General features: G+C 37.6%; 1 protein-coding gene across 1 annotated transcript in view; it reads right to left on the reverse strand.

Moving 5' to 3' along the window:
• The window catches only part of LOC107593576 (triple functional domain protein-like), a 72832-nt gene that overhangs the window by 40771 nt on the left and 13791 nt on the right, over positions 1-18270 (reverse strand). Inside the window, 6 exon segments of the mRNA XM_016283353.1 lie at positions 785-916; positions 4323-4514; positions 5909-6031; positions 7092-7634; positions 13118-13310; positions 15634-15748. Coding sequence (XP_016138839.1) covers positions 785-916; positions 4323-4514; positions 5909-6031; positions 7092-7634; positions 13118-13310; positions 15634-15748 — 1298 coding nt within the window.

Consider the following 18270-nt stretch of genomic DNA (forward strand, 5'->3'; position numbering starts at 1 on the left):
TGAGAAAACAATTGCACAAACCTAATAGACTAAATTAAGTTGTATTGTCACATGCATTGTAACTCTTCATAGCACTGCGTTTTATAATAAATATATTTAGCTAAAATTGCCACATTAGACGTGTCTGTAATTGCTATAGTGTGCAAGTACCATTTACTTTGGGATCAGTACCCTTAAATGTTTTTTCAAAAGTGCCTGGCAATTTAGAGATTTCGAGACACACGGCTCGGTACCTCAGAGTAGGCAGCAGTGATCTGCTCATACAGGCCTTGGTGATGGTGGATGGCGTCCTCTAGGTCCTGTAGCTCAGAGGGCAGATCCACCTCCCCGTATTTTTAAATCAATGTTATTTAATTGTTTTATTTCATTATATTAGTCAAGAATTTATTTTTTATTTAAACATTTTTATATTATTTTATATTGAAAATTGTTTTTTTTTTTTAATTCAAATTCATTAAATAATGGAACATGGAAAATTTTTATTTTTTAATTCGAAAGCTATATGCAATTGTATTTCATTTATTTAAAAAAAAATCACTTTGCATGTATAACCAAAATTATAATAAAAATACTTTGACAATTTTTGGAAGTTGTATTGTCACATGCATTGTAACTCTTCATAGCACTGCGTTTTATAATAAATATATTTAGCTAAAATTGCCACTTTAGACGTGTCTGTAATTGCTATAGTGTGCAAGTACCATTTACTTTGGGATCAGTACCCTTAAATGTTTTTTCAAAAGTGCCTGGCAATTTAGAGATTTCGAGACACACGGCTCGGTACCTCAGAGTAGGCAGCGGTGATCTGCTCATACAGGCCTTGGTGATGGTGGATGGCGTCCTCTAGGTCCTGTAGCTCAGAGGGCAGATCCACCTCCCCGCATGCTTTACACCATGAGTCCACATTGCTCATGTACTGCAGAGAGACACAAATACACACACACTTACAACAAAATTACAATAATATCAAGCCCCTAATAATAAAAAAGAAACAGTAATGAACAGCCATAAGGTAATGGACTAGATCTGTTAGTGCCAAGAACTAGATCAAACCAACTTATTTGGTTTAATCTTCAAAGCTTTGCTATGTAACCATTCTACACTAGCTTTGAAGAAGTTCTGAACAGTTTGTTTTTCCATCTAAAGTGTACTTAGACATACAAAGTGATTTCTTAACAATTTTCTCCTCAGAACACGAATTTATCCAAAATCTTCATTAAAAGCCATTCAAAGACCTTAAAACAGTATGTACTTTAAAATTCTAGTTCTAAATTGAACATCTCATAACTCTCATCACAATGTTTGTACATCTGATTGTATATTCCAGTATAGTATGTCCATACAGACCTCTGACATCAAAAGAAATGGAATGAATTAAAACTAATAAGGGCAAATGCAGGACATGATGAGAGACATGGTTCATATGCCGCACTCCGAATATCAATTCAAATCAAATCGTCTTTCATCTCATCTCACTCTTCCTCAGAGATGAAGAGCAGAATGTGGCTGGGAGTCTGGTTCAACTCAAACAGAATCTCATGCATGAGGACAGCCAAAACCAGACAGCCTTGTGATTGGCGGTTGTGGTGATGCTTAAAGGGAAAGAAATCTCTGGACGGGAGATTGTTGTTGATATAGCCCCTCTATGAAAACACTGCATGTGTGAGAGGAATATTTTATAAGGGAAAGTAAGCTTCACCTGTCCTCTCTACTGCAGTCTCTCAAATGTGTTTTTCCCACATTTTTAAAGGGGTCATATGATGCGATTTCAATGTTTCTTTTCTCTTTGGGGTATTACAAGCTCTTGGTGCATAAAGAAGTTCTGTAAAGTTGCAAAGGCTAAAGTCTCAAATCCAAAGAGATATTTTTTATAAAAGTTAAGAGTCAACCACTCCTAGCTAAAACAGCTCATTCTAACACGCCCCCACATCTACGTCACGATGTGGGAAGATTTGCATAACGCCGCCCAAATGTTCACGCAAAAAAAGGTGGCGTAACTTTAATTCTTGCTGTTGCCGCTACTGCCATGTTGTGGAGTCACTGTGTGTTTCGTGCGAAACTACTTTGTTTGGCCCTCCAAAAGAGGACGCAACTAGAAATCAGTGGTTAAGTTGTATTTACAACACTGTTCCAGAACAGTTCAACCCAAATATTCAGATGTGTGCTGCGCATTTTATGGAGGATGAGGACTGTTTCCTGAACCAGTAGCCTACAATGCGTCTGTGGCACAAAGGCTGTTTCTATAAAGTTGGGCAGTTCCAACTTTGCAAGGACATTCTGGTGCTTTTGACTCACAGCCTGTAAGTATGTTTTTTATATTTAAATGATTTGCCACTGATGATTCAAACGCGAGTTTTGAGCAGTGTAGAGTAGGCTTGTTGTTTCTCCGATCACAAATGCAGACATGGTTTTACGTTTACACAGCACAATACGCAATGCGTAAAAATACAGTATAAGTCATTATAATCAGTAATTATGTCCCCACTGGATGCAACAAATGCCTCATTTGTAATGGGTTTTATTGGTTTTGTCTCCTCATGCTGGGAGACGGCATCACAGTATGTTAAGGGGCGTAACATTTCCGTCACACGCTTGAGGTATTCGGCCAATCACAACGAACTGGTTAGCTGGCCAATCAGAGCACATCTCGCTTTTTTAGAACGATGAGCTTTGTAAAAATCGACGCGCTTCAGAAAGGCGGGACATAGAGGAGAAACAATAATGTACATTATATGGAAAATAATGTTTTTTTAACCTTAAACCGCATAAACACATTGCATTACACCAAATACACAAAATAATGTACTTTTTAGCAACGTCATATGACCCCTTTAAATGAGTGTTATTTCACTTTCATGAAGGACTAGTGAATTGACAATCCAAATATAGGGCTTAGTAAAGAAATAAATTTGATTATTAAAAACATCTATAAAACTGCTCAGAATAATTGTTTTCACTCAATATGTGTATTTTAAGCTTATTAGAGTATTGTGCTGTTAGCTTAGCAACACGCTACCATCAAACTCCTTCAAAATCGGTTGTAAGTTTGCGTATTATGCTGTCATCTATTTAAAGCCTTATGAGAAACCACTCACGAGGTTTCAAGACCTTAGAAGGCAGCTGCCTATGTAGGTGGCAGGCAGTTCACGAGGTCTTAAAGGGGTCATATGATGCGATTTCAAGTTTTCCTTTCTCTTTGGAATGTTACAAGCTCTTGGTGCATAAAGAAGATCTGTAAAGTTGCAAAGACTAAAGTCTCAAATCCAAAGAGATATTCTTTATAAAAGTTAAGTCAGCCACGCCTACCTAAAACGGCTCGTTCTAACACACCCTCACATATCTACATCACTACATCACGTCCAAATGTGCACGCAAAAAAAGGCGGCGTGGTTTCAGGAACAGCAGTAGTGTTGATGCAGCCATGTCAGGGAGACGCTGTGTGATTCAGTATGAAAGCAAAAGCACTTTATTTGGCCTTCCGGAAGTAGATGCAATTAGGAATCATTGGTTAAGATTTATTTACAGCAGAACAGCACAACCCAGATGTTCGAATTTGTGCAACGCATTTTATGGACGACAGTTTTTTGAACTTAGAAGAGTACAAGGCTGGCTGTGCACAAAGGCTATTTCTAAAAATAAAAAAAAATTTTAAAAAACTGTCAGCTGTCTTAACCGCGGCTTGTGTACTGCATCATCACGGTGTCTGTCACGCGACTCAGTTGCCCTTTCGGGCTTGAACTGACGGTAAAACTAACGACATTATTAACTGTCTTGACATTTACTTTGAAAGCTGACACTCGCGATTATGGTAAGGGGCGTTACATTTCCGACGCGTGCTTGTGGTGTTCGGCCAATCACAATGCACTGGGTCAGCTGGCCAATCAGAGCAGACTGCGCTCGTCAAAGGAGGGGGCTTTGTTGAAAACGACATGTTTGAGAGAGGCGGGGCATAGAGGACCTACAATAATGTACAGTATTTGAAAAATAATGTGTTTTTTGAACATTAAAGCAAGTCAATATATTCTGTTACACCAAATACACAAAATAATGATCTTTAAAATAGCATCATATGACCCCTTTAAGACAGCTCTTGCATTCTCTTTTCTGAAATGATCTTGCTGATGATTCATTTGTTATTCAAAACGAATCAAAGCCTAAGTCTGATTATCACTCACTTTTAACAGCATGTGAAATCCATTCCTCTTTTCTCTTGCTCCAGAAGTAATTATGAAAACTCTCACACATATACACTGGTCTCTCTGCTGAGTGCTCACTGGTATCAGTTTTCATTAAGAAAAGATGTTGCAAGCGTTCTCTCTAACCTGGTCGCATTTCTGGTGGAAAGTAGCAGACATCTCCAGCAGGGCGCTCCTCTCGTCCAGCGCAGCAGCAAAGGCTTTCCACTCCTGCTCCAGCTGACCTGAGATCTGTTTGATCTGCTGGGACGCATAGTGGCCCGCCTCCAGCAGACGGTTCCCCACCGACATGATGCGGTTTATGTTTACGTAAACATTCTGCGGGAGACGGAAAATATTACTACCAAACACAATGTCAAAACAAAATGATTAATGATTAAAGTTTTTAGTATAGAATTTTAATATTAGCCATTTGTTGTTTATTGGCTATAACATAAAACTTCATAGTATCAACCAGAGATTTATCATCAGTGCAACACTAATTCAAACGGATGTCCTTTCACAATATCACATTTTGAAAACTGCTTCAGAATGGATTGTTCACTCAACACTGCTATTAGAGGACAACACTATACATCCCAGCAGATTCCTGTCTGTTTAAAATGCAAGTCAACCATTAGGAGAAGATCAGTAGTGTGCAAGTCTGATTACTTTCTGATCAATAAAGCACAACGTAAGTCTGAAGATGAACAAAAACTGCTCATTGAAAATGAATGTGCGTTTGTTTCCTTGTCTCTGTTTTCTCTCAAGTAACCCTTATTATTAATAAAGTGACACGGGGACTTTAAAGATACTCTACCAGTTAAAAGCTTGGGTCTGTAAGATTTTTTTTTAAATAAATTAATATTTCAATTCAGCCAGTGACAGTAAAGGCAAAAGTGGCAGAAACATCATGGTTTCCACAAAACAATGAAGCAGCACAACTGTTTTCAACATTGATAATAATAAGAAATGTTTTTGAGCACCAAATCAGCATATTAGAATGATTTCTGAAAGATCATGTGACACTGAAGACTGGACTGCAGAAATTTCAGCTTTATTATTACAGGAATAAATTGCATTTTAAAAACAGTGGTTTTAAATTGTAATAATATTCCACAATATTATCATGTAACTGTTCATTTAATAAAATAAATGCAACCTTGAAGAGCATTAGAGGCTCTTTTTAAAGAAACAAATATCCTACAGACCTCAAACTTTTGAAAGGTACTGATATGAGGAAAAAAAATCAGTGATGAAACATTAACCACAAGGTTCTTGAAAATACTTTATAATGGCTTATAACATAAAAAGTAAATTAATGCTATCATTAAACTTTTAGACTTGTCAGAGCTCAATATGCCTACATCCTTTTCTGCCTCTTTAAACAGGAAGTGATCAATACTTCTCTCTACAGTAATGGGGCTTTTTAAAGGATGCCCCTAACAGGGCCCACAGCTGGTGGGCAGCCACCCAAACAGGAAGCACTTAGGTGGATCATGCTCTATGCTCCATCTCTGATTATACGATGAGTCACCATCACTGAATAAAGAATCGGCGCATACATTAAAAAAATTAAATTAATTACGCCATTACACTGCTTAAACGGAAGAAAAATCCTAGTTTGGTCAGTTAGTAAAAGAAATGCTGTGGGGGCATTACAGGATACAGGATGCATGTAGTGATGCAGTGACATTTTTGATCTTTTGTGAAAATTCTAGTTGAAATCTTACCATGCAGTTCATGGCGAAGTGGTTGTGCTGGGTCTGCAGCTCCATGGCGTGGGGGTGGTTGTTGCCGATCTCAGTGTATCCAGCCAGAAACAGCCCTTTGTTGTGCATGATCCAGTCAAACATCTGCAGAGACACAGCAATCACACACACACACACACACACACGTCAGGCACACGTTTGACTGGAAGCAGGTTAAGTGTATGTGTGTGCAATGCAAGATATTCCATTGGGTGAATGTTTTGGCACGTGCATCGTTGTGTTTATACAGCTGAAATTAGTAAAAATAGAAAATCATAAAAAATGACCCGTTTCTCAGGAGCAAAGAATAGCTGCTGGTTTCCTAGCAACATGCAAATCTTCCACCCACTATGAGAAACATTGAGACGAATTAGTGAGAACTTGTAAATATGTGCGCAGATCCAGATAGAATGAAAACACAGGGTTTGCTTCAATTTAGAGCAAAGGTTCTCAACCAAGGGGGCCAGGGCCCCAACCAACTTTGGGACTCAGGATGACTTAAAAGTATTTCAATTAATAAATTATTAATATATTAAAATAATCTAATCATAATATAAATGAAAACGGTAAAATATATAATTCAAGATTTAATAGGAAATAATGTCCTTTTTGGCCTATTAGAACATATAGCTGTTAAAACATCTGGTTCACAAAATGAATTATGGTTAATTCACTTAACATATCAATACTTCCAGTTTCTGTTAATAAAGCAAGTTTAATAAAAACAAGCAGCTTTGTCATAAATACATAAAAAGTATACTAAATGGTGAGGAGGTTGGAAAATTGTGTTTAACAACAGGGAACCTTTAAGGTTAAGAACCACTGATTTAAAGCATATTCTGCACTCTACACAAGTTAGCTGTGTCACCTTGCTGCATAACATCAAATTTCCACTTGACCAAATCCAAAAATAAAATACAAAATGAAATAAAATGAAATGAAATAAAAAAAATAAATAAAAATAAAATAAATGAAAATAATAATAATAATAAAATAATGGAATAAAATAAAATATAAAAAAGAAAATGAAAAAAAATATGTGATAAAAGAAAATATAAAAGAAAAAAGAAAAGAAAAGTTATTCATCAAAGTAATTCCTGTGTATGGATTTACCTCTATATAAAAAGTTTTGCGTCTATACAAGGTATGCATGTGTGGATCTCACCTTTTCAGCATCCTGCTCGAAAAGCCTGAGTTGGAAGCACTGGTCCAACTGCAGCTTGCGGACGTGCCAAGCCTGATGCAGGTTCTGCCTGGTGCTGTGCAGTTTTTCCAGTAGGGCTGAAATACGGGGCACCAGGCCCTGGGTGTCAGCGTTGGGTTGTCCCTGTCCTTCCCTCTGCCCTAGCGGGACTGGCACAGTTCGGTTAGCGTAGCTCTCGCTGCTTTGAATTCTTTGCAGCAGCCTCTGGCCCTCACTGTCCACCTCCTCCACAGGAGCCTTCATCACCCTCTTCTTCAGGGCTGCGTGCTCTTCTATCATGTGCCTGGCTCCCTCTAAGTTCTGCGGGAAGTCTTTACGTGTGACCGTTTCTTGCATCTCCTCCAGACGGGCGAGCAGGTGCCGACCATTGCCTGTGAAGTCTTCGAAGGCCACGCGGATCTCAATCCACTCTTCGTGGTTGTAGTCCAGGCTGCCCTCGAAGTCAGGCGTCAACTGGGATGGGTCCACCACTTTAGATAAGCCCTCCAGGGAAACCATGGTGGTCTGAAGGTGGGTGTGATGGAGGAATGGAAGGAACCAGAAAAGGACAGTAAGGGTAGAGAGAAAGGATGTGGGTGGAATATGAAAATTAACCAATATGCACAGTACTAGAATGCACAATATGACTTCTAATGCCCTAAATCCTACGTCAATTGATGCAGCCATTCCAGGCTCCGTTAATGACCAGCAAGGTGGGACTGCTATTTTTAACCGGGGGCATAAATCTAATTTCATACAGGCACTCAGGGACCGCCTGAGGTCCAAACTACCTAGAGACAAGACAGACTCCCAGCATGAAGCCTGAGGGTGTCAGAAAGGGCGATATCGTCACCACCAGCACCGCAGTAACACAAACCAGTTCTGAACTACCTGAAGCAGGAAAGAGCCTCGGGGTAATCTGTATACAACTGTATATGCATGCATACCAAATTGGTAAAATCGTTAAAATAATCAACTTTGGCTTTCGCTATGCTCCAAGCATGCGTCAAGCGACAAATTCATGCTAAAAGTGAAACTGTGGCATAACAACCATATCCAATCAGAACATATCTGATGTTTAATATCAATGTTGCTTTCAACCAATGAGATTTCACGTTGGTCCACATTATTGCACAATAATGTTCTGTTTATTATAAGCACACGCTGCAGTTACGCCATCTGCCTCATTAATTGCTCAAGTCGAGTGGATTCTGATTGGCTGCCAATATTTTTATTGTTCGTCAGCTGGATAAAATGGTTCTGTAAGTGAATACTATGATATTGTCCCTTCCATCATTTGTGTGAACGGGCCTTAATGCAGCAGAAATCTATAAAATGTCCTGTCAGCAGCCTGTTTGTAAAATTGTTCAGTATTGGCATTGATTAATGAAAAATATTTGATAAAATGACTGCCCTGTTTACATTTTTACATATTTAACAATTATTACACATTTTAGTACCTTTCTTTCTTTTTTAAAGGGGTCCTATTATGCTTTTTCACTTTTTCAACTTTAGTTAGTCTGTAATGTTGCTGTTTGAGCATAAAAAAGATCTGCAAAGTTACAAAGCTCAAAGTCCACTTCAAAAGGAGATATTTTATTTAACAGAGATCACTTTTCAAAAACTATAACAAATGACCCGTTTGGACAACAACGCATATTTTCCGGGATTTGTGATATCACAAATAGCGACGAATGGGACGAGACCTGGTTGAGCTGCACTAGAGAAGGCAACGAGTGTTATCACTATGTCGGGGACACGCTAGCTTTCCCAAGACAGATGAACTTAGAGTGGTTACATTTGATACAGGAACTATTCGAGCCGTTCATGCCAGACTGGGGAGAGAGGTGTTGTAATAATGTAAAATATGTGAAAAATAATGTGTTTTTCGAACAACCTAGTATGAAAGCCTGTTCTAGTACACCCCCAAAACAAAATCAAGACTTTGTAAAAGAGCATAATAGGTAGGGGTTGGGTATCGTTTGAATTTTATCGATTCCGATTCCGACTCTGCTTATCGATTCCTAATTCCGATTGCAATAAGACAAAAAAATCCATTAAACAAATTTTAAGTCAAATATTTAGATGTCAAACATATTTATTCCGTTTTATGTCTATGGTTTTATCAAAAAAATACCACAGAAAAAAACAACTAGACTAATATAAATTTCAAACATTAAATTGTTAAAGACAAGTAAACAAATTAATTAGCAATAGCATAAATAAATAAAACTGAACAAATGTCAGGTACAGAAATTGAAATCAAAAGTTTAAAAACCACTGTATAGTTTTCTTTTCATAAATAGAATATTGATATTTAACGTGTAATATAATATAAGATATTCAGTCAGTTAATGATTTTTTTTTTCTTTAATTAACATTAATGAATTGGCAGCACGTTTATTAGACGGCTGTCTCTTTAACACCGAACACACACATCTAAAAATACTGTTTCACATGAGTTTTCTTTCTCATCTGTTTACGTTCACTTAAGACAAAAAAAAAACGGCTGTGTTTATGATGATATACTGACATATTTCGTGCATACTGGTCGATAAATGTGAAAGAGAAGTCAGTTCTGGCCCGGAACAACCTTTGTGGAAATGCACGGAACAATTCAAGAATGGACACGGGTCAGGAACCTGCATCGGGACCACTGTTCTCTGTGCTCGCGCTTCAGATGTGTGCGCTGCACGCAAACAGTGTGCAAGTTCTTTCCCTTCCTGCACTTAAATAGTTTAAAATCACATTAAAATGCGAACACGGGAATGGTTAAGTGGAATCAAAATGCACGTCTTATCGAATACCCGATTATTGGAAATTTGGAACCGGTTCTCGATACCCAACCCTATACATTTTTTAAATGCAGTATCATTGCTACATTCAGTTGTGTGATAGATATTAGGTAATTATTTTAATTTATTTTAGTTAAACCAAAACATTTACTCCCATGATGTTCATTCGTGTCTCACGACTGCTTAGGGAAAAAAATGGAATAAACATGGAGGAGGTAGCTTTTATGACATGTCACTTTTTTACTTCATACCTGGTTGGGAAAACTGGCACAGAAATAGGCTTGAGAAATTGAGTGAATGTTATTTTCGTATTATGTATAGCTATTATTTATTAATATTTTGAACTAGCTTTTACCGTTTTAATTTTAGTTTAAGCTTGAGTCATTTTTCACGTGCTTTTGTCATTTTTATTAGTTTTTTCTTCATTTTAGTAATATTAGTACTTCAATTTAAACATTCTATTTCAGCAATGTTTTCAGTTTAGATTAGATTTAGTTAACAATACTGATATGAGCACAAGTGTGTTTCAAAATTAAGACAGAGTCAAAAAATTCCACTCTTCCATTCTTTATTTTTTGACCACATTTTGTTTGTGTGCGCCAAGAGAACTAAAATAGTGTGTTATTCTTCCCACAAATGAATAGATGGGAGGACAGAAAAAAGAAAACAAATGTGCTCGAGTGGGCTTCATCAAAGCCATGTGAAAGAGGAGAGAGCGGAGGTGTGCGCCTCTTTTGTGAATTCAAGGTAAATGCGGTCTAAACCTATTCATCAATTCAAGTTCTGCTGTCATACAGGCATCTGCAGCCTTTCACAGACACACATCAACATGAGCACGCTGCCCATTAGTCCATTAACTGCAATGAGAATAATGTGAGTTATGGACTGCATTTGCTTTTTTTTGCCTTCTGCTCATATTTTTTATTCTGAAATTATGAGAAATGTGGCATGTCATGAGCAGTGGGCGAGATGAGAGCTTGCAGCCGTTCCTATGACAAATTCCCTGACCCTACCCACCAGAAACATTTCATCATGTGCTGTGCTCAACACTTGTTTGGACTTACATGGACCACCAGATGGTAGGAGTGCTTCTGATCCTCCCACTGAAATTCATGCACAATATCACAGTATTGTGAGGGAAGAAAAGCGGCCAAATAGGGCAAATTGAGGAATATATGCGACTGACAAGAGCATGCTGACCTGTGATTGGCCAAAGTAAATCTCACTTCCTCCGAGCCTTTCTGATACAATGTTATTTAATATTATCTATTATATCAATGCTTAAATTATATTAATTTATTACATTTATAATATAGTATTTATTAATATTTTTTAATAAATTACACTTTTTTATATTTTAAATTTACACTTCCATTTTGTGAAATTATGTAGTCTTGTCAATTAATCTTAAGCTTATTTTATTTCAGTTAGTTGCAGAGGCAACATGATATTTTGCATCTTATATTTATACATTTAACTAAATGATTTTAATGAGTTAATTACAACAACACTTTACTAAACTTTTATTTAAGGCATTTTAGATTTAAGTCTGAAAATTTCCACTGACTTTACGAGGAGTTCCCTCAGGCAGTGATAAAGTACCTGGAAATTATTCATTTTCAATGAGAGTTAATGATGTTTATGGACAACAATCGCTATTGATGCTGGTGAATCACTTGGTCAACAACTCAACAAAGCTGAGAAACTTTTTTTACCTTTATGCAAATGAGCAATAAAGTGATGCGGCAGCTACCAATGGGAGTAAAGATAGCGTAGCTTGTTCATTATATGATGAAGTTAACATGCAAACTGAATGTTCAGTATTCAGCAGAAAGAAAATGGAATTACTGTCCAAAACTGGTTGACATCTTAGATTTACCAGCAATAGATCCCATTTGTGATCATATGTGTACACAGCCCATTAATACCAATAGGCCAGCTAGCAACAGGAACTGGAATAAACCACTGTCAGTGCGAATAAGGCTTTTTGAATTCATATTACGTCAAAAAATTCTAATTCCTTGTACTGGAAAGCTCCGACTTCTCCCATTTGACTGTTGTGGAGTCTTAAATGGCAGCAGCTTCATTAGTTAAAGGTAGTTCTTTGGCTACCTCTTCATACTGTTACAAACACTATTACCTGGTGCCCTTTATTTTTTCTTCAATATTTCACATGAGAAAATAGAGCAGAACTGATGTAGTAAGGAATTTACTGCCATTCACATCACAGCAGCCGCACATTGATCTTTTTGGTGTTATGAACATTGCCATAGAAACAAGTCCAAGGATGTGAAGTGAAGCTCAGAGCAGAATCTCAAGAGGTTTTTTTTTTAGTACGGTAATTCCGACATGACGCGTAACTGTCAGTGATGATGTCACTGTAACATACCAGATCCTGATTGGTCTTTATCACATATTTGGGTAATCATGTTTTATTCATGGTGGCTTGAGAAACGAATTATCATTTGATCTAAAACATTATTCTCCTGCACTGGAAATTTCTGCAGCTGTGACATGAGCTATAATTTTTTCCCACGTGCTCTTCCACTGTGCATCCACACACAAAAGCCTCTCCTCCAATAAAAACAAACACCACTGCACTCAAATAAAAACAAGCATGATAAAAAAAAAGCTTTCCACTCTGACGGTGCAAATAAAAAAAGTTGCACCAACACCTTGCAATCGAGACAGCTCAATATATAACAAATGCAGAAAATATGCCGAAAAAGCATTTCTGCTGCATCCACATTTACATTCATCTAGTCAACCCACACACACACACACAGAACATCAACACCCACACACTCCCACACAACCAGAGCTGCCTTCACATGCTCACACCAACACAGATCGGATGTCACAGAAAAACCCGCAGATTATTAATTAATAAGACAAAAAAATGCAGCAGAGAAGGCATTTCACATGATATTTCTGAGGATTGCAGGAATAATCTACAATATTAGTAATCTACAAACACTGAAATGCCTTTAATTCTTTCTAAATTAATATCATGACGACAACCAAAAGCACTGATTTTAACACTGCTAATACACATCAACCGGGTTAACAGAACAATCTAATTATAACATGCCATAATCAAAACAAAAAAAGTGAATATGCACTATGCAGTGATGGACAGCAAAGCTCTAACGACGTCAACATCTACCTCCAGCAACACAACCCTATAAGTAAGAGATTGAAAGGTGACCGTACCTCAAACTCAAACTTGGAGCTGCCGAAGTTGGTCCTCTGTTTTTGCCAGAAGTTGTCTGGTTTGATGATGAGGGCGACGTGGATGCAGCAGGGAAACGATTCCTGCAGGATCTTCAGCAGAGGCTTGATGGAATCCCATTTGGAGCCACGCATGTCCACGATGACCGTGAAGCCATGTTTGCACACGTCCTCGCTGGATGACAAGGAAAAACAAAGAGAGAGATATATGAAAATATGAACTTTAATCCTCTTTGCATTACATAATCTATGGTGCATCCTCCTAGCTAAGAAACGAAAGCAACCGCTGCACGAATGCAACTGGAGGAACTAAAAATAAAGGGAAAAAATGATTACCCTTATCAAAAAAAAAATGAAAAAATCAATGCACATACAGCAGAGAGCAGAGGGAGGTATGCATGGTAGAGCTTACCCATTAAGCCCAGCTGCAAATTTCTATCAAATGAGCTGCTTTCAGAGAGCTGAAGGCCTTCAGTATCCAATCTGTCAGCGTTCTACCCGTCTTAAAAGCTCTGTGACACCGCATCAGTCCGTTACTCTGAAATCCAGAGCGCGTCTCACACAACTGTCAGTCAAACATCTGCCTGTCCGATTTCATCTCAGAAAGTGTCTAATCGAGGAGCTGTCGGTAATGACGAGCTGTAGACGAACACACAGCCTTGTACGACTGCGACACTGTTTTCCACTCTCTCTCTCTCTCACTGGTTCACACACCCTCCTATTTTTTTCCTGCACACTCGCTTGCTCTCCATCTCTTAAGATGACTGCTGCTGCTCTCTCTCTCTTGATCATGATACATCTCTTCCCATCTTTCTGTGTGTCTCTCTTTTTTATCTCTAGGGGAATTGCTTTGTAACTGTAGATCTCTCTCTCTTTCTCTGGTGTGACTGTGTGGGTGCAGGGGACAGAGTTTGTGAGTGAGGATGATGAGGAGGAGGAGGAAGAACTGTTGGCAGTGGCTGAACTGTTCCCACGCTGTCTTTCCCACCAACCACTCTTCCCATCGTACCCCCTCTTGCGTTTCTCTCATATCTAAATCTCTCGCTTTCTATTCCCCTCCCTCCTGTTAAAAGTATAGAGCGACTAACTTCATTGCAGTATTACTGGCTGAGGAATATGTTTTATTAAGTATGCCAAATATGATGATAAACCATCCAGTCATGCTGCTCTCAGATATAAAATCCATTCTGAGAAGAGAAAGGGGTAAAACAGAAGCAAAACGCTATAGGGGTGTTTCCTCAACAACTTTATTATCTGCCTGCTAATATCACATGATTATCATTTATGTTAATTGTTGTCCCTTTCATCACATCATTTCACCATTCGTTTTGAGGAGGAAATTACCTTTTGAACATTTTTGGAACAAAATAGCAGATTCCTATATCTTGCCATGTATAATTTCATAGCTAGCATTTTATGCATCCTAAACGCACAAATCATATTTTCACAACTCTTTGCATAATTTGAAAAAATGACAATTTGTTCAGAAAAATGTAAAAGCTTGATTTTCTGCACACATCACATGCCTCATATTTCATCTCAAGCATAACTATGACAACACTAGAGTGGATAGTAAATAAAACGATTAAAATATTTTTTGTTAACTGAAATAAAGTTGAAATAACTTATTTAAAACGTACATGAAAAACTTATGCATTTATGAAATGCATTGGCAACTAACTGAAATAAAATTTCAGTTAGATTAAATAAAAATCAGACGAATCTACATAAAATTACTAAATGAATACTGAAAATAAAAGCTAACTTCATATATTACTAAATACAACAATAGTGTATAAATAATAATGAAATAACACTGATCCACTGACACTAATGTCTGCTTGGTAACAAACTACACTAAACTTTAAAACTTCACTATCTAATTATTCTAATAATAATTACACTAATAATTCACTATCTTTAACATATTTATTAGGTATAAATTTGTTAATAGTAGACGAAATGATCACAAATTGATATAAATAATTTCTCACATAACAAATATTTAAATCTTTGTTACCTTAAGGATTCTGAAAAAATATATATTTTATGATTTAAAATCTGACTCTGCATAAAGATTGAAACAAAATCTTTTGAAACAAAAGGAATTTAAAAAGTATCAAAAATAAATGAAGGCTTGATAAAATGTTTTAATGTGACGCTCATGTATGAAATGTGTTAGAATAAAAATCAACCCAACGGATAAAAGTGCCAGCACTTAAAGAAACTCCCATGAAGGTCACAACGTGCTCTACACTCTGTAGCTGCACTGTACCAGAGTTACCACCCTCATGCTCCGTAAACAAACATGTTTATAGAGCACGACTGCTCGGCAGAGCCGTTCAGAGGAATTGAGCTGAAGTGCAGACTTGGCCTGCCTCATTCGATTATTATAAGCACAACAAAAGATCACATATGAAGAAACACAGCATCTCTAGTTCACAGGTCAATTACAGATCAATGCGCCCAACTAGAAAAGCCAGTGAGTGCGTCAATACCTAGGGATGCCGGCGAGGTAGGCGATGAGTCTGCGGAGATCCTCGTGTCGTATTCGGTCATGGTTGGTTCGTGATGGGAATGTTAAAACTGGACCGCCACGCTTGTCCCTGCCCCCTGGAGAAATAACAATGCAAATGCAGGAGTGATAAAGAGGGTCGACAGAAAGGGAAAGACATTAAATCAGCGAATAAAAACTGAAATAGGCTTTACTTATTGAAAATGCCTCTTATTACCCATAATTCCCAACATCAAATACTCTGTATTTTGGTGCACATTTACCTGTCACTTGGGTAATTTGCAAACAAACTAAACTAAAAGGGCAGGAAGTACAGTCCATTCAATATATTGTACAGCCTTGTTTTTCCTACTGGACCAAGAATGAAAAACACTGGAGCTGTAAAAAGCAGCACATTGCTGGACTGGAGAGTCAGATTCAAAACCTGTTGTTGACAGTATCAGGCAGTCAGTCATTATCGAAATAATCATGTTACCGTTAAATCAAGTCAATATTTTTCAGAGCAGTGTCTTTCTTTAGAGAATACTGAATGACAGCACAGACCGTTTTTCGGAGTAACTGTGAGATCATTCAAGACGAGACCCTGTTACATGATTTGACATCATAACTGTAAATCTCTTCTGAATCACTTTTCAAGAGGTTAGACACTTGAAATAAGTGTCTCTGAAAGAACTTTTTAGTGTCTGGGAAAAATGTTCAGTTTATAAGTGTGCTAAGGAAAATGGACTGAATAAATCTAAATTTAAGTTCAGAAATCTGTACATTTATGTACAATTTAGTTTTATCCAAACGAGTCAAGACCAGTGGGTCAGGATGGTCAAGTAGTCACCCAACAACCAACTAGCTGACTAGCGAGGCTGACTGGCTTACCTAGATTTGTTTTTCTAATAAATAGTCATAATTTAAAGGGGTCCTATTATGCTTTTTCACTTTTTCAACTTTAGTTAGTCTGTAATGTTGCTGTTTGAGCATAAAAAAAGATCTGCAATGTAACAAAGCTCAAAGTCCAATTCAAAAGGAGATCTTTTATTTAACTTTTCAAAACCTACAACGAACGACTCGTTTGGACTACAACGCATATTTTCCGGGATTTGTGATATCACAAATATCGACAAATGGGACGAGACCTGGTTGAGCTGCACTAGAGAAGGCAACGAGTGTTATCACTATGTCGGGAACACGCTAGCTTTCCCAAGGCAGATGAACTTAGAGTGGTTACAATCATCCGGGTTTAAATCGTGCTCAAATTGATTTGATTTTGACGCAATATTTACACTGAAGCTCGCAGCAGGCGGTTACGGTAAGGGGCACGATGTTTCCCGACCAGGCACCGAGTGCTGCCATCACAACACGCACTGGCCCAGCTAACCAATCACAGCACATTTTGTATTTCAGAAGGCGGGCCTTCATTTGATACAGGAACTATTCGAGCCGTTCATGCCAGACTTGGGAGAGAGGTGTTGTAATAATGTAAAATATGTGGGAAAATAATGTTTTTCCTCAAACAACCTAGTATGAGAGCCTGTTGTAGTACAACCCCAAAACAAAATCAAGACTTTGTAAAAGAGCATAATAGGACCCGTTTAACTCCTACTCGCATCATTTCAAATCTTTTTTTTTTCTTCTGTGGAAAACAAGAGAATATATTTTTTAATAGTTTTTGACCATATAATGAAAGTGAATGAGTTCCAAAACAACATTGGACTTTCGATCCCACTGACTTTCATTGCACGGACAAAAAAAAAAAAAAATTTCTGTCCTTCCACAGAAGAAAAAAAGTCATACCGGTTTGGACAGACATGAGGGTGAGTAAATTAAATTTTAGTTTGAAGCTTTCAGCTAAAGCTATCATGCTTCACTTTGTAACAAAGCCAACAAATTTTAAAGGGGTCATATGATGCGATTTCAAGTTTTCCTTTCTCTTTGGAGTGTAAAAGCTGTTTGTGAATAGATAAGATCCCTAAAGTTGCAAAGACTAAAGTCTCAAACCCAAAGAGATATTCTTTATAAAAGTTAAGACTGGTCCACGCCCTCCTAAAATGGCTCGTTCTAACACGCCCCCACATGTCTACGTCACTGTGTGGGAAGATTTGCATAACACTGCCCAAATTATAAAAACAAAAGATAATATTTTGAAGAAATTTGAAAATCCAAACTTCCATAGTATTTATTTCCTTACTATAGAAGTCAATGGGGACCATCAACTGTTTGATTACCAGCATTCTTCAAAATATCTTCTTTTATGTTCAACATAAAGAAACTCATACAGGTTTGGAGCGACATGAGGGTGAGTAAATTATGACAATTTTAATTTTTAGGTGAAATATGCCTTTAAAAATACAACTGTGGACCAACAGTGAAGATAATGTAGACCTGCACAAATACATCACAATTCAACTTTAACCAATAACAACTTCTTGAATCACCCAGGTCATAGTCATAAACCAAACCCCAGTTCATTAGCATTGAGAAATAAGTAATCAATGTGTTGCTCCCACTGATCCTCCTCTCACGGCTCCAGTTCATACAGGTTGTGTTAACTAAGCCAAAAAGGCCTCAACTCCAGCACAACAAACTCACTGAGCAACTGGGATATCCATGAGGATTTTCTCCAGCGAAT

The sequence above is a fragment of the Sinocyclocheilus grahami genome, unplaced genomic scaffold (genome assembly GCF_001515645.1).
Source record: "Sinocyclocheilus grahami isolate Dianchi unplaced genomic scaffold, SAMN03320097.WGS_v1.1 scaffold173.1, whole genome shotgun sequence".
NCBI classification, from domain to species: domain Eukaryota; kingdom Metazoa; phylum Chordata; class Actinopteri; order Cypriniformes; family Cyprinidae; genus Sinocyclocheilus; species Sinocyclocheilus grahami.